The following is a 21,782-nucleotide window of genomic DNA, read 5'->3' as shown; positions in this document are numbered from 1 at the left end:
CTTGAAAAGGAATCATGGGGGAGCCTTGCGGAGACTGAGGGCGGGTGGGGGGCGCAGGCAAGCCGCGGATACCCCGCAGCTGCCAGTCTGGGGGTTACTTAAAGCTGGAGCGAAGCAGCCGGGCTCCGCGCAGCACTGCTTGCCCGGGTCGGCGCTCCCGGTCCTCCCCAGTCTCTCCGCGCCCTCCCTGGACCCCTCGAGCTCCCGGCGCCGCACGGGTCCCCACCTCCGCCCGGCCGGCCCCCCAGTCTGCGTTCCCGGGCCAGCTCCGCGCTCGGCTCCCTCCCCGCGCGCAGCCCCTAGCGGCGCGTCACTGCGAAAACGGCCTCCGCGCGCCTCCCTCCTCCTCCTCCTCCTCTCCGGCAATACGCGATCCAGCTTGGGGAGGCGGGGAAGCAGCCGGAGCGCGACCGCCGCGGCAGCCACCCTGCTGCAGCTGGTCGGAGGCGCGGTCCCTAGGCCCTGGTGCCAGGGCGGGCCCCTGGGGAGTCGGCGCCGCGCCTGGAGAGCCGCCGGGCTCTATGCAGCCCGGCGTGGGGGGCGCAGAGGTGAGCGGATCGGGTAGGAGCGCGAGACCAGGTGGCGGCGGCGGAGGTGAGGGGCAAGATGCAGTCGTCGCCACGCGCTGCATCGGTGCTCCCGGGATTCCGCGCCCTCTGCGGGCGTCCGTCCTGATCTCCTGGCACCTGGAGGTGGGGAGTGGGAGAGGTGGGGAATGGGAGAGGTGGGGAGTGGGAAGGGTGGGGAGTGGGAAGGGTGGGGAAGGGTGTCTGTCCCACCGTTTGCGTCTTCTGCTCCCCTTGGCCTTCCACGAGCTCCCCAGAAAGTCGCGAGGCTGGGCCCAGGAAAAAAGAGGCCAGGAGAGACAACGTCCCAGGTAGGATGTGCCCCACAGGAAAAGGACGGGCAGCTTACCTTCGTCTTCGGCTAGCTGCCACTCTGGGTTCATACAGCGCTTCTCACAGAATATCATGCAGCGCTGCTTTGCGAAGAAGTATTTCTAGTAGTCGTTCTGTTTATTAGCCAATTATGCGACCCTGGTGTGTTTAGGCCATTATGTGTTAGGAGGTAATTGGCTTCCTCTTCGAGTGTCCTAAATTATCTTCGAGCCCTGTGTTCAGCCTCAGCCAAAACTTGTTGAAAATTATGCCCTAAAAATCTTGCTCTTAAAATAGAGCAAAGAGATAAAATTTTGTCCAGAGATTTCCGTTTATTATCTTCCCCACCCCTTGAAGAAGGATTGGTGTCAGTTTCTACTCCTTAGGCAGTTCATTTTTTAGATGGAAAAACTTATTCCGGGCCATGGTTAATTATCACTCATCACTGTGGGTGAAACCGGGAGAAGCAGAATTTGAACTCCTGCCCCTTCCCTCACCCTCAAGATTGAGATCGAGTCCTAGGAACGGCCCCTCTCCTGGGAACCCTTAAAAGCCTCACCAAACCACCTCCTCCGTGCCGCCCTGCCTGAGCCCACCCCCCCACATAGTCTTTCCACCTTTATTATATCTTGGTTGTGTTGATCTCCTCCGTTTATTTTTTTCTTTCAGTGAGTCTGTATTTTTTTTTTTTACCTTGCATCTCTCCCTCTGTTGTTTCCAAACCTTAAAGCTATTTACAGAAGAACGATACCCATCCTAGATATTTTGCAGGCTATTTAGAAATGGTTTGCAGTTTCTCTCACTTAGCTAGTCAGTCTATTTGGGAGGGGGGGGAGTTGAGACAATATAAACAATGATAAATTGAGCTAATTGTACAAAAAAGAAATGAAAAGCTGTATTCAAGTCACCTTTTGTCTTTCTGATGACATGGGAAATATACTTGTAGTGAATGAGCATAATTATATTTTAATATTGAAAAAGCACAGATGAAGGCAAATACATTTTTAAAGAAAGGATCGTAAATGAGTAAGAAAGGTGAGAAAGAGGGTGCCTCAGAAGTTGGAAAGACTAGGACTGCAGTTTCAAAAAAGGACACAATCAGGACATCAGGAGAGGCGTTTATTCTGTGCTCAGCCAGTAACCATGACACTGACCTATCACTCACTTTGGGCTGCCATGTCTTGATCAGCAAAGAGAGGGACCTTACCTATAGACCTATTACTTCTCTTTTGGTCCTCACATTTTTTTTTTTTTTGATACATTCAACAACAAAGAATACTTACTGCATTCTTATTTACAGGGCAGATTCAGTGTCTGGGGGGACCCACTTCCTGGTTCATAGACTATATCATCTTGCTGTCCTCACTTGGCAGAAAGAGAGAAAGAGCTCTCTGAGGTCTATTTTATACCGGCACTAATTTCATTCAAGAGGGTTCTACCCTCATGACCTAATCGCCTTCCAAAGTCCACACCTTCGAATACCTTACCATTGAGAGTTAGGATTTCAATATAAGAATTCAAGGCGGTGGGTGGGGGGAACACAAGCATTTAGTCCTTAACAAGAGTTGATCTTTTAAAGCAAGTGACCATAACTATATGCTATGGAATCTAGGGTGGGTAAAGAGAAACCAGGAGGAGGTCGATGGAGAGTGAGAAAATAGTGGGTCGATGCATCAGCTTTCTTCTGCTGACTTGAATTATCACTGCAACTATTTGACTAAGATTACCAGAAGGCTTAGAGATAGTGTTTGGAGATGTCAGAAACTGAATGAGCAGGGTGGAGGCAGAGATTCATTGATTTGATGAATGACTTTTGGAAACAAGAGGCCATGAGGTTGAATGCCTTATCCATTTGAAGAAGACATCCTGGAGAAGGATGACAACCGTTGGCACAGAGAGGAAGACTATGTATGTAAGACTATGTATGTCAAAGTCACTAGTGATAAAGGCTAAGCTAGAAGTCAGTAGATGACAACGGTGCTTACAGGGAGGTTTTCTGAGGTGCCATGAGCCTCAAAAGAACTGAGTGTTTGCGGGAGAGGAGAAGAAAGGTTCAGATGTGGCCTTGCAAAGTCAAAAATACACCTACCCCATCTTGTGGCCCTGGGGGATTACATTTTCTTGATAACCCATGTAAATCATCAGGTTGTGGATGTCATCCAGACCTTAGAGGACAGCCCCTTTCAGAGTTACTATCATCTAAAAATTAATGCCCTAGATGTTTATATGTGAAACAAATTAGGTTCTATTTATATAACATAACAGCTGCCATTCAGCCAGAGGAATGTTAAGGAAACCCTTCTAAACAAAAATCTTAGGAGGCTGCGCAGCTGAGTATAATCCAATTCTTTGACCCTGATGATATACTTGAAGTATTAAATGCGAACAGTAGGTCAAATGGCCATTCGAGAAAACTGTGACCTTGGAAATTTGAAGGAACCCATGTGCTACTTAAATCACACTTTTAAATCAAGCTTATAATGTTGAAGTGTCACAGTGTTAAATATAAAGTGATATTACTATTATTATATAGCTTTAAGATTTGGAAACAAAAGGATTTTAGTATTGGACTGAGGGAGTCAAGTACAACCTGTCTGCCATGTAACAAAGGAAACAGACTCAGAAAACAAGGAGGTTTCAGAAGCCTCGCACTGTCCTTCCTCCTAAATACCACATACACAGAACTTTTTGTAAATGTCATAGTCTTCTCAGTTCTTTCATCTATGTTACCTGGGACTAGCATCAGATGAAAAGGCAGAGAGACTCTAGGGGCTTACTCGTTGAAGTGTGGCCCATGAACAACTGGGACCAGGGGCATCATCTGGGAGCTTGGGAGAAACAGAATCTTGAGCTTCACGCCAGACGTAGAGAATCAGAGTGTGCATTTTAACAAGATCTCAGGTGATCATATTCACGTGAAAGTTTGGTAGGCAGTATTCTAGAGCAAGTCAGTCCACTTGGAAACACCCATCCACTCCAGTCAGCAGAGCCTCTGACGCCTGGAGAGCTGGAGTCCCTTGTCCGACAGAAAGAAAAGATACCATCACTGGACCATTCTGTGATGTTATGACCATTCTGAATGTTATGAAACAACAGGAACAGAGTATGCTGTGCAGTGGGGATGACACATTTTAAGGAGTGGTACTGACCTTTCCAGAAAGTGGATAGAGGGAAATTGCAAAATAGTGAGTGGTCCTTCTGATACTGCTCCTGCCAGAGGAAGAGAGGGGGAGGGGCAGCATGCTTATTCCTCAGCTCCCTGCATTCCAGGCAACTGTTACTCTCTAGCTAGTGTTATTTTTCATTAGTACAAACAACAAGGCAAAAATGAGCATAATTGATGATCAAAAAGCCACATTTGTTATTTCCAAATACCAAACTACATATTGGCTTGAATCCTGAACCTTTTAGTAGAATTGTTTTCAAACACAGCTGCATTAAAACGCCTGATGATCTAAAAAAAAAAAAAAAAAAAAAATTCTGATGCCCAAGCTGGACTCCAGACCAATTAAACAAAAATCTGGGTGGAGGTGACTAGGTATCAGTGTGTTTTAAAGCTCCTCGGGTCATTTCAGCATGCAGCTGGAGCTGAGAACCGCTGCCTTAGCAGGCCATTCTCCCCTGTGGGCAGAAACAACTCTGGGATTACAATTCTGTCTCTCCACTCACTCACGTGGTGGGATCCCTGGTGACTCCCAGAGCACCATGCAGGGTCAGCACACCTTGTGCTCTTGCTGTGTGTTTGAAAGCCAGTGGGGCAATTCTTCTATTTGAGAGATGCCACAATCTCTACCCAGAAGAACTCGGGCCTGGGATATAGGTAGGACACTTGGGTTCCTGTGTGTTAGTCTAATAACTCTTTTCCCCCTTAGGCAACATATATGATTAGGGGTAAGTTGGCCAGTTCACCTTGGATTGTTGAATGAAATGAGCATTGATTTGATGACTTCTAGTTCCTTTAACTACTCTTGATTCCCAAGATAGCCCATGATATCTCCAAGAGGATGTTGATGTTTTGTATTACTCTGGTGCCTCTGACCTCTGCCTGGCCTTCTGAGTGCATGGGAAGAAGATAATTACCACCCTGTCTATCTTGAAAAGTGTGAAATGAAACATGTAATAGATTAAAAAATAGTGCGTTTTCTCCTTTCCTAGCATCTGAGTTAGACATTCAGATCACTGGGTAAATGCTGAGGAGTGAACCATGGCCAGAGAAGAATATACTAATCTGAGCACAACCATCACTGTTCCAGCTTGTCCCCCCACCAAAGAAAAAGCCCTTTCTTAAATTCCATACCTGCACCAAAGTGACACATGTCTTAGCTGGACTGCCTGGGTTCTAATCCTGATTCCCTGACTTTCACACTCATCACCTTGGACAAAGTAATTAATCATCTTCTGCATGTCTCAGTTTCCTCATCTTCTAAATGGGCATGACAATAATAGCATCTATCTCACAGAGCTGTCGTGGGGTTCAGTCCATTAACACAAAAAGCACTATCTGCTGGCACATAGAATATGCTATATGAATATTAGGTAATATTATTTTTTTTCTAAAGATGAACTTACAGGTTTTTTGGAGTCATTGTGATCCATTTGTAGGGTAAAAAGTTGAGTTTTTCTATGTTCAAAATCATTAGCCATCAAGGAAATTCAAATCAAAACCACACTGAGATACCACCTTACGCCAGTTAGAATGGCAAAAATAGACAAGGCAAGAAACAACAATTGTTGGAGAGCATGTGGAGAAAGGGGATCCCTCCTACATTGTTGGTGGGAATGCAAGTTGGTACAGCCACTCTGGAAAACAGTGTGGAGGTCCCTTAAAAAGTTAAAAATTGAGCTACCCTATGATCCAGCCATTGCACTACTGGGTATTTACCCCAAAGATACAGACGTAGTGAAGAGAAGGGCCATATGCACCCCAATGTTCATAGCAGCAATGTCCACAATAGCTAAATCGTGGAAGGAGCCGAGATGCCCTTCAACAGATGACTGGATTAAGAAGTTGTGGTCCATATATACAATGGAATATTACTCAGCTATCAGAAAGAACGAGTTCTCAACATTTGCTACAACATGGACAGCACTGGAGGAGATAATGCTAAGTGAAATAAGTCAAGCAGAGAAAGACAACTATCATATGATTTCTCTCATCTATGGAACATAAGAACTAGGATGATCGGTAGGGGAAGAAAGGGATAAAGAAAGGGGGGGTAATCAGAAGGGGGAATGAAACATGAGAGACTATGGACTATGAGAAACAAACTAAGGACTTCAGAGGGGAGGGGGGTGGGGGAATGGGATAGACCGGTGATGGGTAGTAAGGAGGGCACGTATTGCATGGTGCACTGGGTGTTATACACAACTAATGAATCATCGAGCCTTACATCGGAAACCGGGGATGTACTGTATGGTGACTAACATAATATAATAAAAAATCATTTAAAAAAAAAAAAAGAAAAGAAAACAGAGGTGTCTAGAAGGCAGTGCTACAGAATATTAAAAAAAAAAAAGTTGAGTTTTTCTGTCTCTAGTCTAAATTTTACATTTCTTTTAGTAAAAACCCCCAAAACATGTTTTTTGAAGCATTCTACCTGTTCCTGTAAAATCCATTAAATCCTCTGTGGTGATCCACATCTGCTGTAAGCATAAAAGGAATTGTGCAATGGGGATGGAATGGAAGAGTATTTTTTGTTCAGATCCAACAGTGACACTGATTCATGGCCATCTGATGTGTCTTCCTGAGCAAGTTATTACAAATATCAACATTTCAGATGTTAGTCACTTAAGTAAAAGAGAATTTGACAGAATTTTTCAGGGAAAATAACTACATCATATTCTATGAAGCCAAGAAATAAAAGGGGAAGAAAAATATTTCATAAGTATTGTGTAATTTAAGATCATAGAAACATTACTAACCCCATTTTCATTGGAAAACTGTCTTAATAAATTATAGAATATAGAGTGAATGATAGAAGTCAGTGGTATTTAATCCTTGTTATACTTTGAAGACTGTTTTTCTTAAAATATTATTTAAATGCTGGGGGGTTTCATTTTTTATTAACCAATTTATCTTACGCTCCTTTAATAATAAAGTCACTCATTAGCTGTTGAGGTATTTAGGATAATTTTAGACTCCACCCCAAATGACTCTAGCCAGTTTTAAATAGTTTTTTTTTGTGTGTGGCTTCTCTGTCTTCTGTTGTCACATATACCCTCACATGTCAGCACAGTCCCCTTCATGTCTAGTGGCATTTCTGATCAGCCGCCTCTGATCTGCTGCAAAACTGGGTAATCAGACTTGGTAGAGCTGCGTTTTTAAAAAAATTCGAGGTGAAAACTTCAGTCTCTTGCCTTTTGTGCCTTGCTGCTAAAAGAGAGGTCAGGAGACCAGCAGCACTGGCATCACCTTGTTGGAAAGGGAGACTCTCGGGCCTCAGTCCAGACCGACTGAATCAGAATCTGCATTTTAACAAGATTCTCGGGTGATTCATGTGTACATTAAAAATTTAGAAGCCCCACTTTAGCATATCAACTTTGTGACAGTTCATTTTTCTACTTTGACATCCTTCTTTAGCTTACAGATCGTGTCTTGCTGGGTTCTCGTTTTTATAGCTTGCCAAAATATTTTACCTCTAGACATGAGGGGTATTATTAGAATGTCTGGAAGAGGATGAATGCTTGGTAATAGGTAACTGATGAAGATTTTATTTTCTCTCCCCTAGGATATCTCTGGTGATCTTGAAAGAGCCCGTATCATGGAATCAATCTCTATGATGGGAAGCCCTAAGAACCTTAGCGAAACTTTTTTGCCGAATGGCATAAATGGTATCAAAGATGCAAGGAAGGTCACTGTGGGTGTAATTGGAAGTGGGGATTTTGCCAAGTCGCTGACGATTCGACTTATTAGATGTGGCTATCATGTGGTTATAGGAAGTAGAAATCCCAAGTTTGCTTCCGAATTTTTCCCTCATGTGGTAGATGTCACTCATCATGAAGATGCTCTCACAAAAACAAATATAATATTTGTTGCTATACATAGAGAACATTACACCTCCCTTTGGGACCTGAGACATCTGCTTGTGGGTAAAATCCTGATTGATGTGAGCAATAACATGAGGATAAACCAATACCCAGAATCCAATGCTGAATATTTGGCTTCATTATTCCCGGATTCCCTGATTGTCAAAGGCTTTAATGTTGTCTCGGCTTGGGCACTTCAGTTAGGACCTAAGGATGCCAGCCGGCAGGTATGTGTTTTTTTTCAATTTTTTAAAATTTTAATTTCTTCTTTTTAAATATTGAAGGATAGTTGACATACAGTGTTATACTGGTTTCAGGTATGTAAGATCGTGGTTCGACAGTTCTGTGCATCACTCAGTGCTCACCACGAGAAGTGCAGTCACCATCTGTCACCACACAACATTATTACAATACTATTGACTATGTTCCCTATGCCATACTTTTCATCTCCGTGACTTACTTATTTTATAACTGGAAGTTTGTACTTCTTAATCCCCAATCTTACTGGTATTTATCTGGTATTTTGTACTTAAGTAGTGAAACAAATGTCATACATTTAAAAGCCAAATTCTGACACTCCAATGATTATCATTTTGAAAACTGTGTATGCGCACCTGAAAATTCATGTCCTGACCTTGTAAGGGTACATTTCTACCCCTATAAAATAATGTGGAATGCTGAGAAAATTACTTGGACTTTCCAGTCATAACCAGCTAATTCAGGAAAGGGCAAAGTTGGCTGACAAATAATGAGACACATTGCATTGACTCTTTCCTGGCTTCCTCAAAAATAGAAACAATAACAAACATGTCTTTTTTCTACCTCTATCTCCCCAGCTCACCTCTTCCCTCCCTCTCACCCCCCTCCCTTCTCTTTTCTGGCAGCTGTTTGATAACAGTATTCCATTTGTGTATGAAACACTAGTTAGTATGATCCTCAAGAAGCATGCTGTAGAAGTGCCTTTTTATTTTATGAAAATTATTCGTAGGATTTAAAATAGTGCAGTTCATTTTATTTAAAGTGTAGATTTTAATCTGTTTGGGGAGGCAGATTGGATTTCTTAGGTTCTTTTTTAGTGTATGGGTTCTATGTAGTTCAACTTGAGAATAAAGCAGATGGGGAGCTCCCTCAATGTCTTTATGGAAGGAGAGCTTTTTATAAGTAAACACATAAAATAGTGCACCTTAAGAATCTTTTAAAGGTGTAGTTATGCATTATAGGTAAGCATGATGATAAAATACTTTCATTATTTTTGTTCATAAAGGCAGGTTATGCCTTAGATTAAAAGCCTTAGAAAATGAAGTCACATATTGTATCACTCACTGTACATGGCATATTAGGTCGTGATAACCATTCACTTTCAAGTCTTTAATTTGGAAGACTAGTAAGAGATTATATACTTCCCAGCTTTCCCAGACGCTATTTCTAAATCCTTTTTTCTTTTGGATATCCATCAAAGTTTAGAAATGGATACACACCAAACAAACTAGGGATAAACCTAAATTTAATCCTTGGCCCATAACTGTGGTAATTTTAATTCTTTAACAACTACAAAAAATACGAACTACAAAAAATATGGAATTGAACTCAAAGTGAGCTACAGAAATAGTTTCATTTGTATTCCATAGTCCTTCCTCCTTTGTTATGAATGTTTGATTTATACATTTAGGTTTATAAATTAAATGAATTTTAAATTTACTTAAATTTAAATATTATAGTTTATGGGTTATATTTAAAGTTAAATTTTATTACAGGGTTTTTTTTATAAGAAATTTAAAAAAGGTCAGCATTGTCACAGCTGTAATAAATTCATTTAGAATGCTTTTCTTTATTTCTTTGGAATATAGGTATTCTTCCCCACTCCACTTTAGAAGTTCATGAACATGTGTGTAATAATACAGACTTTGTTATTCATCTGGCTAATGTTAGGTACGATTAGTAATCCAGAGAGCTCTACATTGTCAGCATAATGCAGATTTTAGCATGCAAATAGTTCAGTGTGGTCTGTTCCAGAGACCTTATATAAACATCTTGAGGGATATATTTAGGAATTTGTTTTCCCCAAACATTACCCAGCAACTTTATGGCAATATTTTTCTAGGCCTGAGTGAGATGACTTGCCCATAAGTAATAATGGCTCACTTCAGCAATGAATTTGTGCTCAACAAATATTTGTTGAATTCTCAACTACAGTAATGTATCTAAGAAGTCTGGGGAGTTTGAATGTCCACCCATCACTTCATTATATAGACGGAACACCTTAGATAATAGCAGTTGCTTTACCATTTAAGTTAACTAAGCCTTATAATACCATTTTTCCTCCACACAGGTATAGTATCCTTATTTACAGATTAAAGAATTTCATATTCTGACCGATGAAGTAATATAATAATAACTTGAGATTATTCATGGTTTTTCAGAGATAACTTGGTGAATCAGTTTCTAAGCCAAAAATAAATTTTATAAATATTATAGCATTGTGACATAAGTTAGAGATTTTTAATTGCAAATTCAACATCCAGAGTCCATGCGCATCTTCTCTCTTGCTGAGTGTCTATAAAGGACAGTGCTTGTAATCCCTCTACTAGACAGAATCACTGTGGTCCTAGAACTAGATAGTGTCCTCAGAAGCCCCGGAAGCCAACCGCACCCTGAGCCCTGTGGGAGTGAGAACCTGAGTGGTCAGTGGATGGCCAGCAACCCAAACTCCACCTAGAACTTACCTTGCCACTGCTGCTGAACCACATGTTCTAGAAACTTTTCTTTCCTCCTCGTTCCTTCCCCTGAGGACTTCCCGATCCCAGGTTCCAGCAGGTTTTTTCTGCATTTTATTTTGATGTCATCACAAGTAGCAAGGACTTTGTTGGTTCTATGACACTGTTTTAACCTATTAATAAATAGATTAATATGTTAATAAATGCTTTGTCTCCTTAACTTTTCGCATCACTCAAGGGCATCACAAGTGATGCTCCATAGGTGAATTGGAGCGTGCGAACGTCACCGTTTTTATTAACAATAGTAATGATGAATCTTTTGTTTTTGCCACAGGTCTATATATGCAGCAACAATATTCAAGCTCGACAACAGGTTATTGAACTTGCCCGTCAGCTGAATTTCATTCCTGTTGATTTGGGATCGTTATCATCAGCCAGGGAGATTGAAAATTTACCCCTGCGACTCTTTACTCTCTGGAGAGGGCCAGTGGTGGTTGCCATAAGCCTAGCCACCTTTTTCTTTCTTTATTCCTTTGTCAGAGATGTGATACATCCATATGCTAGAAACCAGCAGAGTGATTTTTACAAGATTCCTATTGAGATTGTGAATAAAACCTTGCCCATAGTTGCCATTACTTTGCTGTCCCTGGTATACCTAGCAGGTCTCCTGGCAGCTGCTTATCAGCTTTATTACGGCACCAAGTATAGGAAATTTCCGCCATGGTTGGAGACCTGGTTACAGTGCAGAAAACAGCTTGGATTACTAAGTTTTTTCTTCGCTTCGGTCCATGTTGCCTACAGCCTCTGCTTACCAATGAGAAGGTCAGAGAGATACTTGTTTCTCAACATGGCTTATCAGCAGGTATGGAACATGCTTGTTATTCATCGGATACCAGTAAAATATCTTATCAGTATAATCCGTAAAATGTGAGATTTAAAATAGTGTCAAATTTTACAAACCTTGTAATAGAAATTTTGGCATATTTAGGGAGGTGAAAGAATTGTTCTTTATACAGTGTTTCTGTATAAGAATTATGTGGCCGATTCACAATCATTTAGGATAAAAGCTGCTACTATACCTTTCTCTGAAGAATAAGAACAGAAATAAAGGGTTAGTGGGCTTTTTCATTCTCTCTTTTTTAATATTATGAATGTAATGAATGCTTTTAGCATTAAACAGTTATTTCAATGTTTAATTTGGCTGCGTTCTATGAAATGATAAGGCAACTCTCAGTAAACATATGCAATAAAATTAGAACCACTGAAAATACAAAACAGAATAGGAAGCCAAGATCAGGAGACACACATTTACATGGCTTTTGTTATCAAAAAGAGGAGGAAAAATACTCAGGTGAAGCTTTAGTTCCTCACGCGAACCTTTATAGCACTTAGCTCTGCAAGGAAATCTCACAGAAAGCTTCATGCAAGGAGCGTGATGATGGAGCCGAGTATGATTTTCCTCAGTAATTCCCATTCAGCAAATGTAATACAAGGGGCTTCACTGATGCCGTTTGATGTAGCATTTACCTGTGACAGCCGAGGACACTGCACCAAAACAAATGGGAGCTTTTGCATTTCATAAGGAACCAAGGCATCATGATCCAAGTATGTAGCGCTGGGCACTTACGCCTGTTTTAACAGTTTCAACCTAAAATAATGTGGAAAAATTAGCAAATGGATGTTCTTTAAGCCATTGTCTCTCTAAAAACACCTCTTCTCTTAACTGAATACTAAGGCTTTGATATCTGCGTCACCAGCTCCCTCACTGGTCGTAAAGTTGTTTGCACAAATTTCACCTCCTCACGGAAGCCCGAGCCTAGACGCCATTTTAAATTCTGCCGCCTGCTTCCGCCTCAACCCCTCCCCTCCCCCATCCCCCCAGTCCCTCCTACTCTGCTCTACTTCCACTCTTTTCTTTCTTTTTTTTTTTTTTTTAAAGATTTTATTTATTTATTCGACATAGATAGAGACAGCCAGCGAGAGAGGGAACACAAGCAGGGGGAGTGGGAGAGGAAGAAGCAGGCTCACAGCAGAGGAACCTGATGTGGGACTCGATCCCATAACACCGGGATCATGCCCTGAGCTGAAGGCAGACGCTTAACCGCTGTGCCACCCAGGCGCCCCTTCCACTCTTTTCAATAGCATTTACCACCACCTCACACACTTTGTTTTCCTTGTTTATTGTATATACTGTTGTCTGCCTCCTCTCATCAGAATGCAAGAGAGGAGGGACCTTTGTCCGCTTTGTCCACTGATAGATGCCTAATGCCTCAAACTGTGGCTGGCGCGTAGCAAGACACTCGCAAAGTGTATTTGTGGGATGAATGAATGAACTGGGAGGCCAGGTAGTTGCAGGTTGTAAGCTCTGGGTCTACCGAGGTATGTGGTGGTTCTGTATTGCTGTATAGATATCAAAGTAAAAGGAGGCTTTTTCCACAGACGAGCTCTGTGGCTTTTTTCAGGATGTTGGTATGATTGTTCCGGAGACCCAATGCTCAGAACTAGCTTTTTTTTTTTTTTTTTAATTTCAAGTTTGTTTGGTTAACTGGAACTGAACAGAGTTAAACTGTGTTAAGTTAGAATCTGTTATCCATGAATGGATACTTATTTAAATCAAAGCTTTAGCCCAAGGAGTCCAACCTTTGATTTATACTCTAATTATATTGTTTACATGTAAATAATTCTAAAAGTAGTTCCTATGCAGAATACCACACTTCAGAGTTAATCAAGTCTGACTTGATTATATATGTATTATCAACGTAAGGAAAAGACATTTGGAAATGTACTATATAGGAATGAGGCAATTGGACAGTTGGAAAAGTGTATCAATGAGGCAATTCAAGAGAATAAATATTTGCGTTCAGTAGGACTTTATAGGGAATTCTCAGCTTCCTGAGGAAAAGAAAGTAAAAAAAAGAGATAAATTACACACAAATATTCTTCAAGTAAGAGAAGAAGATACACACACAATTTAGAAATTCTCTTCCTGGATTCTAAGTTGATGTAAAACCAGGATGTACCCAAAATATTCAACCAAGTTTAAACCAACTTAGAAAAGTACCTCAAAACAACGTTTAAATGCCAGTACTTCTTTTTTTTTTTTTTTTTATGTCACCTTGCAACCGACCACTTGGCATTCCTGGTCGTGGGACTCTAGACTCCCTGTAACTGTGATATATGACCGTGTAGGTGGCAGATTTACCCACCCCCTCACACTTATGCAAGGAAGACACTCTTAGTCCTCCTTTTATTTAACTCTCCCTTTTCTTTTCTCCACACCTGGCACAATACCATCCGGTAATAGGTTCTCCATCACAGTCTGTTAAATTGAAAAAATACAGCTTAAATATGTCCATATATGATGTAATCTTATGCCAAGAGTGAACTGGGCTGAATCTGTGAATATTCTGCCAAATAAAGGAAATTCACATTTGCTCTTGTTAGGTTCATGCAAATATTGAAAACTCTTGGAACGAGGAAGAAGTTTGGAGAATTGAAATGTATATCTCCTTTGGCATAATGAGCCTTGGCTTACTGTCCCTCCTGGCAGTCACCTCTATCCCGTCAGTGAGCAATGCTTTAAACTGGAGGGAATTCAGTTTTATTCAGGTACGTGGGTTTTTTGGTGAGAGATTGGGCGGCATAGAATTCAAGTGTTAAGTACAGTTTAATTTTAAATATGCTTCTTATAAAAGAGTGCCTTTGGGGCTGCATTTATGTATCCAGCTCAGGAAACAAAAATTGCTGGAACTACAGCCTAGGATCATTCTGGTTTAGTAAGCAAAAGACCAGTACAGGATTCTACTAGAAGACTTTGATAGCACTGACTACTAGTTACGGATAAAGTTTATTTTAAAAAGAAAAAAAATGAAAGTGGCAATGGGTAAGCTTAGATCAAGTTCAGTGCCAAAAGTCAATTTGTTACTTGACCAATTGAGTAAAGAATTACTTTATATTTTGAGTCACTTTGATCCATCTAGAAAAATCTCATTAATTTGAATTCAAGTGGGAAGATCAGTCTGAATATTGTAAAAGAAGTGTGTGTGTAAACAGAAACAGTGGCAAATTAGGTGACTGGGCTGATGAATTATGACAAGCAACTAGCCTTATGAATCTTGTTCGTATATGTAATTTCGTGTATTAGTTGTATGTATGTGTCTATGAGTATATACAAAACAGTTTCAAAACAGCACTGTGTTCTTTAATAAACATTCACCTTCTCCAGTAAGAGTTATTTAATAAATATACATATTTTTAAAATATGTAACTCAAACTTAGACCCCACCAATATTATCACAAAGTCAGTATTGGTCATATCCAAATAGTTCATAGCACAATTTGTGGGTGACTGTCATTTGGTGGTACACTCAATTCTGTTTTGTTTTGTGTTTGCCTATTTGCTTGAGCTTTTTTTTTTTTTTTTTTCAAGTCATCTAAGGAGCTCATTCAAGTTAAGGGCATCTCCTTGTCTAAATTCATTTTTCCTTCTTGAAGGAAAGAAAACATAAATACTTTTCCGACTGTCAGTTTAATCACACCTAAAAAGAGATAGAGGGCCCCTCTGATAAAAGGTGTTAGATGGGTGCAAGTGATCATTAAATTGAAATGAGTAACTGCAAAACAGAACAACTTCGGGCTACAGAGTCAGTCCTTTCTCAGTGAAGTTAGACATTACATCATTATACTGATATAATGTTACAGAGACCATTTCTCAAAGTAAGCAATCAAACGTTGTAATTTAGGGAGCCCAGAACGCTGACCTTTTAGATTTTCCCTTAGGAACCACTTAATGGAAGTACTCTTAATAATTTCACGTAATGTGGTCAATAAAACCACACGTTTGAAATGCTATTCATATTACATACTAATACAGTAAGATTCTTCATATTTACCTTCAGCTAGTATATTTATGTGGGGCAGGGTGTGGGGGGAGTGTATACCCATGAGAATGCTCTTCAGCACTTAATTTTATTATATATGTATGTATATAAAATTTTTAATGCGCACAACTGGTGGAAATGTGGATAAGAACTTTTGCAGTTTTCATCAGTACCCTTAAGGAAAACCCAGATGTTTTGACCAGTAACCCCCCTATTAGAAATAAGTTCTAAGGAAATAAACCAAAATATAGAAAAGGGCTTGTCGTGGAGAAAAGTTGGAAACAGAGTAAATGATCAACAAAAAAGGACTGATTAAGCAAATTAGAAAACATCCATTCATTAGAATATTATATAGAATTTGAGCCATGTTTTTATATTTAATGACATGAGGGATAAGGTTCTTGATACATAAAATAATCAGAGTATTAAACTATACGCAATATGGCTTTACTTGTATAAAATAAGATGTGCAAACACATAAATAAATGTATATGAAAATATTAAAATTGTTTAATTCAGTAGAAGCTCAATAATTTAAGATAAAATACTTTTAGCACACTATAAATATGATGAAGCTGGACGGGTTAATTTATCAGTTTGAATAATTTGTTCCTTATTCTCTGTTTCTCTTTCTTCCTCCTCTACCCAAGTCTACACTTGGATATGTCGCTCTGCTCATAAGTACTTTCCATGTTTTAATTTATGGATGGAAACGAGCTTTTGAAGAAGAATACTACAGGTTTTACACCCCACCAAACTTCGTTCTTGCTCTTGTTTTGCCCTCAATTGTAATTCTGGGTAAGGTCATTTTACTCCTTCCATGTATAAGCCGAAAGCTAAAGAGAATTAAAAAAGGCTGGGAAAAGAGCCAATTTCTAGAAGAAGGTATTGGAGGAGCAGTTCCTCATCTCTCACCAGAGAGGGTTACAGTAATGTGATGATAAATGGTGCTCATTGATGTCATATAGAGTTCCACTCATGCCATTGTTTTTATGACTTCCTTTATGTTCATTTGCAAGTGCACTGTCAAATTGATGTGGGCTGAAATCTGTCCAGTAAGATCTCAACCAAATTAGTGGTAGGATTTTCTTGAAATTAATTTTCACAGATGTCATATTTTGGCAATATGAATTTTTGTTGTCAACTTGTCTATTTTGTTTTGCACAACCATAACACTCCTGTTATTTTTAACAAACTGTAGTCCATAATCAGGCAAAGATATTTCTGGTTATTAATATAGATACAACATAATGTTAAAAAAACCCAACAACTTGCAAACCAGCAGAATTTTAAGTTTTAATATAATTTAATGGATATATATTTTTTTCTGAAGCTTACCTAAGGTTTTGTTATTCAGCTCAAGAAATAGAAATGTATAATCATACATTAACTTTAAGAAAGGTCACATTACATTAGCATTTAGGTAAGGGTAAATGATAACATTCCTATATTTTTCTCATAAGATCGATTTTGAAGAATGTAATTAATTGTATGAACCAGTGTGATCTGTGAACAAACACAAATTGAAAAAAAACCAAACTGATTCTGAAATTATATTTGAAAAACAATGGAGACATGAAATGCATACTGATAATATGTACCTCATGAAAGGTTTTATTTCTTATCTTGTTACAGAGCAGTTTCATTTGCATGCTATTATGTTGGTGAGGGAGAAGACCATACTATTTGGCTTCCGAAAGTGATTTTTCTAATGTGGTACCAAGCCTGAGAATCTTACAGCTATTTCCAGTTAGAGGGAAGGTGTGAGGTTTACCCACCAGTAGTTGTTGTCAGCTGATCTACAGTGTTGCATGTTGGCCAGTCCCCACTCTCTCTGCTATAAGATTTTACTGACACTCACTGAGGGATAGTAACATGCCAGGCACTACTCTAAGCACTTTACTTGTATTATCCCGCGTTAATATTTACAGCCCCGTGACAGAAGTAGTTATTATCCTCATTTTACGTATGAGAAAACAGAAGGATAGAAAAGTAATTTGCCCAAGGTCATGCAGTTAGTAAGAGCAGAGCCAGCATTCAAGCCTAGGCAGCCCGATTTCAGAGGCTCCGGTTTTAACCTTCAGGCTGATGGCCCTGCTCTGTCCCCATGCGTTACCACCATGATGCCAATCAAGATGCTTCCTCTTTTGTCAGTAAAGGCATTGATATTCTTTACAGTGTGTTGTGGGTATCAAAAATTTATGAAAATATTACAGTCATAAATTGATGATTGCTTGTGGGATAATCTGCAGTTCCTTACCTTGCAAGAGGATCTTGCCTGGGACATGACCCTGGAGACCCATGGCCATCCATACGATTCCCTGTATAGTGAGGGACTCCAGCAGAGACAGGACCGTGGCAGTTTTAATGAATGGCTGAGGTCCTACACAATCCTTAAAAATCCCTGTAGAGTTGGTCATCTCTTTTCCTCTTCCTGAGAAGTCCTCCTGCCTGTTCAGCCATTCATTAGGGAGCAGTTTGCAAGCATGAAGGATATTAAGAAAAGTGGTTAATTATAAATCTACTCTAGAGACATATAATCATACAAATTATTCATAAAATTTTTCAGTGCTGACATTCCACATTAAAATTGCATTTTGTTCAAACCTTGATTAGAATGCCTGACATTTTTTTTCCCATTTGTTCTTTCCTTATTAAACTAGAAAGTTGCAGATAAGATACAAGTATATGCATTATGTAATTATACATCCTGAAATTATAACATTTCTAAACTTACCCACTGAGGTACTACTGAATGCAGCTGCCAAAATAGAGTTTTGGTTTGGGGGGCAGAGGGAGAGGGAGAGAATCTTAAGCAGGCTGCACACCCAGGGGCCCAATGTGGGGCTTGATCTCAAGACCCTGATCATGACCTGAGCCAAAATCAAGGGTCGGACGCTTAACCAACTGAGTCACCCAGGCATCCCTAGAAGGACTTTTATTTAATGGAAGCTACCTTTCCCACAATTGGCTCTTTCCCTACTGCTGCACCCTGTCAATTTGGTAAATCATTCATGATTCTCTGGTGTTCTCTTCTTCGTAAATTTAAGTATTTTGTACTTCTTAGTTGAGCTCTCCATTTTCTTTATTTTATTTCTGTTCTTTCCCTCTTGATAATCACTTACTTGCTAGTTCTTAGTAGGAATTCAGTTGGGTGATAACTTTTAAAGGGAAACACCCATAAACTGTTGTAGCGCACTACTGAAATTCACAGCATATTTTCAATATTTGTTCCTCAAGTTTCACTCTCCCAAGACCATGCTTTCACCATTTAATGTGAAAATACAATGAAATATTCTTAAAAGTTAGATGACTATTGAATTATATTGTTGCATGTGTATATTAAATAGCCAATAATAAAAATAACATTATCACTACTACAGATAAATGGGGCCTTTGAAAATGTGAAGAAAAACCCCAAAATTTACAAAAATGTATATAAGATGTAACTTTTGTTTCAAATGATAATATCTCCTTTTTAGTACTACAAAGATGAAATAATTTTGAAGTTTTAGAATAAATGTAATATATTCATTTTAATTCTAAATGTTTCAAAGTCTTTCTAAAAATACAGAAATATTGATTTTTATTTATTTAATTGACTTTTAATTGCTTTATTTTACCAATTTCTACCAGATTATTTTTCTTAGTCATTATTTCTCATAATCACTTTTTTTTTTGTCATTACTCTGGCCTCAGAAGTAGGACTGAATTCTGCTCTTGCTAGGTGTGAGAAAGTGGTGGGAAATTTCAAGTAGTAGGGTTTGCTTCCTAAATGTGTATTTTGAGAAGTGCCCCAGAGAAAATTATAAGGATGTAGAAAATATACCCAGTCTTAATCCTATGCAAAAAATACTAAGTAATTTTTTCCTAAGAGGAAAATAATCATGGGCTGAATCATGCTATTTAGCTTTTGTGTGCAGATTTCATATATCTCCTCTATTAAGAATATTTAAAATCATGTTTAAATAAGATTATATTCATGCTGACATATATTTTTCAAAGCCTATATGGAAATTTAGCCCAGATTGTCTACATGTAGAGATTTTTATTTAAATTTTAAAATATTTTAAAGTATGAAGAAATTATATTTATAGGTATTTATTGGAGATAATTATTTTGTGCTACATACAGAATTGGCTAGTAAGCTCCAGTATTAAACTACCTGATTAATTTCTTATAAATTAGCCTAACATTGACTTAAGGAATTTTACTTTCAAAATTAATTTGATAGTAGTAATTTAAGATATATTCATACTTACAAATTCTGAAAATCATTTGTGTAAAAGGGCTTCAATATATCATATCCAATTTTTGTATTGTTTATCTCTTATATAATATGATAAAGTTTTAATTCTTTTTAATTGCCTTTTGCCATTAAACTATTTCATAATAAATTCTATACAAAGAGTTTTGCCCCCAAATAGAGGTTTATTTGTGAAATGTAAGGTTTCTTATGTGATATTTTAAATAAAATACCCATAACTGTAACTCATAACTATTTCTTTAGGAATACTATAAACATTGAACTTGTGTCACTCTATAGAATCTCTGTTTTGAAATAAGTATTCAAACAGCCTAAAATTTGGTGTTGAAATTGTTTTGTGAATTCCTGACCGTGCTACACATAGTATAACATGCCTCAGTCCAGTGTTCAGATTTCTACTTGTGATGTGTTGTCATGAAAATGAGATGCTCTACCCTCAACTGTTCATAAGTCGGTAAAACAAATTCTGGTAAATTTTCAGTATATGTAATTGCTCTAAATAAACCTGTACTGATTTTAGTGGGAACACAATCTGTTCTTACCTTTGAACAGTGAATTTTACAGGAATGAATGGGTTCTTCCATTTTTTTTTAATGCAAGAAAGTTATCAAGTGCTAATATTCAGAGATTCTGTCCATGTAATATCAAACAATATTTAGTTCAGCCTAACACACATTCATCCTGAGATTTTATTTTTTTTTTAAGTTTTCCAAATCATTGGCTTTCCATCATGCTGTCATCCAAAATTAGGGCAGGCTATCCATACAGGATTCTCCCAGTGTCTGGATAGGATAAATTAAATTACCAAAACAGGTGCTTTTGTATGATTTTCAAATTGCCACCTTCAAGGAAGTATATCCTCTTAAGATTTTCCTTGAAGATCTTTCATAGCTTTGCACATATCCAGCCTGCACAGGAACTGGAAGTTGTCTCCCACTGTCTGGTTACCCTACTTCGTTAAAAGCTGCTGCCCATGACATTACTCCACTGCCCTTGCAGCTCGGTGTCCCAATGGGACTGAGTGTTGGCCAGTGAGATGTAGGGGGATGTATAGGTGACCTAGAAGTCTCTTCAAAGAAAAGCAGCTCCTCCCTCTTGCTGCCGGAATTGTAGATACAACAGGAGGCCTGGCAAATGTCCAAGAGGACCAAGGCCACACCATAAGGAATGCCAGTTAGAAACTAAAAAGATCTTGACTCCTTCACTATTCAACTCCCTTTTCCCATATTGGACCCATTGTATATTTGGGTTTCTTTATATGAAGTCAAAATGAACCCATTCTGGCCTTCAGTTCTTTGTCGTGATATTGTTTAACACTGTTTGAATGAACTAGATTGCAGTAAATCTTACCTTTAAAAGTTTTTAAAGGATAATGTGCAATTCACATTAGAATTGATTTTCCATTGTTAATTAATTATACTCATTTTCTTCCCTTGATCTTTCATTAGATATTTTGTAACTGCTTAGAAAATACCGTCTTCTTTATAACTGTGTAATAGGTATTTGCTGAAACTCTGTAATCTCCAAAATATCACTATCAAATTACATGCCATGTTTTTATATCATTCTCATAGATATATGCCTTATGAACATCTAAATAAAAAGTATTATTTAATGTGTTTTGACTTCTTTTTTGAAATGTTATACACAAATGGATTTTTCTTTCTTACTGAATAATAATTCCAATATTTGATGGAGGCCATCTATTTCTTTGTAGAAGGATTTAGAAAGCAATACATGTAATAGTTTTGGGGTTTTGGAGATTTTGTTTGCTTGTTTTTGCCAAGGTAGTCATTTAGGAAAATATCCATCTAATGAGGCGGTATTTTAAAAATTATTTCAGGGGCACCTGGCTGGCTTAGTACGTGGAGCATGCAATTCTTGATCTCGGGATGGTGAGCTTGAGCCCCACGTTGGGTGCAGAGATTACTTAAAACTAAAGTCTTTAAAAAATTTATTTCATTTTACTAGCTTTCATTAAGTATCTTTAAACCAGGGCTCAACATAATAGTCAAGC

General features: G+C 38.7%; 1 protein-coding gene and 1 long non-coding RNA gene across 5 annotated transcripts in view; one reads left to right on the top strand and one right to left on the bottom strand.

Annotated features, from left to right (window-relative positions):
• LOC123789316 (uncharacterized) overlaps positions 1 to 12,430 on the bottom strand; it is a 345,463-nt gene extending 333,033 nt beyond the window's left edge. For 2 of the 3 annotated variants that reach the window (XR_015724027.1, XR_015724026.1), the window contains exons 1-3: positions 12,146 to 12,429; positions 10,628 to 10,791; positions 916 to 3,894 (exon numbers count right to left, since the gene is read on the bottom strand). This is a non-coding gene — a long non-coding RNA (uncharacterized LOC123789316). Of the gene's footprint in view, positions 1 to 915; positions 3,895 to 10,627; positions 10,792 to 12,145 lie in introns of all 3 variants that reach the window. The other variant, XR_015724028.1, reaches the window with a different exon arrangement.
• Positions 322 to 21,380, top strand: STEAP2 (STEAP2 metalloreductase). Of its 2 annotated transcripts, none has more exons than XM_045793314.2 (5): positions 322 to 548; positions 7,607 to 8,131; positions 10,953 to 11,480; positions 14,063 to 14,227; positions 16,149 to 21,380. In XM_045793314.2, exons 1-5 carry the CDS (start codon positions 522 to 524, stop codon positions 16,434 to 16,436), a joined length of 1,533 nt encoding a protein of 510 aa, XP_045649270.2. In that variant the 5' UTR covers positions 322 to 521; the 3' UTR covers positions 16,437 to 21,380. The 2 variants fall into 2 exon arrangements, with proteins under 2 accessions (XP_045649270.2, XP_045649269.2); XM_045793313.2 differs by having other exon boundaries at positions 322 to 692.
• Positions 21,381 to 21,782: the final 402 nt, after the last annotated feature.

Source organism: Ursus americanus, chromosome 3 (assembly GCF_024610735.1).
Source record: "Ursus americanus isolate L20-20 chromosome 3, mUrsAme1.1.p, whole genome shotgun sequence".
NCBI classification, from domain to species: domain Eukaryota; kingdom Metazoa; phylum Chordata; class Mammalia; order Carnivora; family Ursidae; genus Ursus; species Ursus americanus.
This window is presented reverse-complemented; position numbering and strand designations above follow the sequence as displayed.

Coding starts and splice junctions, on each gene's coding strand:
- STEAP2 (XM_045793313.2), top strand. CDS start 522: ATGCAGCCCGGCGTGGGGGGCGCAGAGGTGAGCGGATCGGGTAGGAGC. Junction 11,481..14,062: donor TCAACATGGCTTATCAGCAG/GTATGGAACATG, acceptor TGCTCTTGTTAG/GTTCATGCAAATATTGAAAA. Junction 14,228..16,148: donor GGGAATTCAGTTTTATTCAG/GTACGTGGGTTT, acceptor CCTCTACCCAAG/TCTACACTTGGATATGTCGC.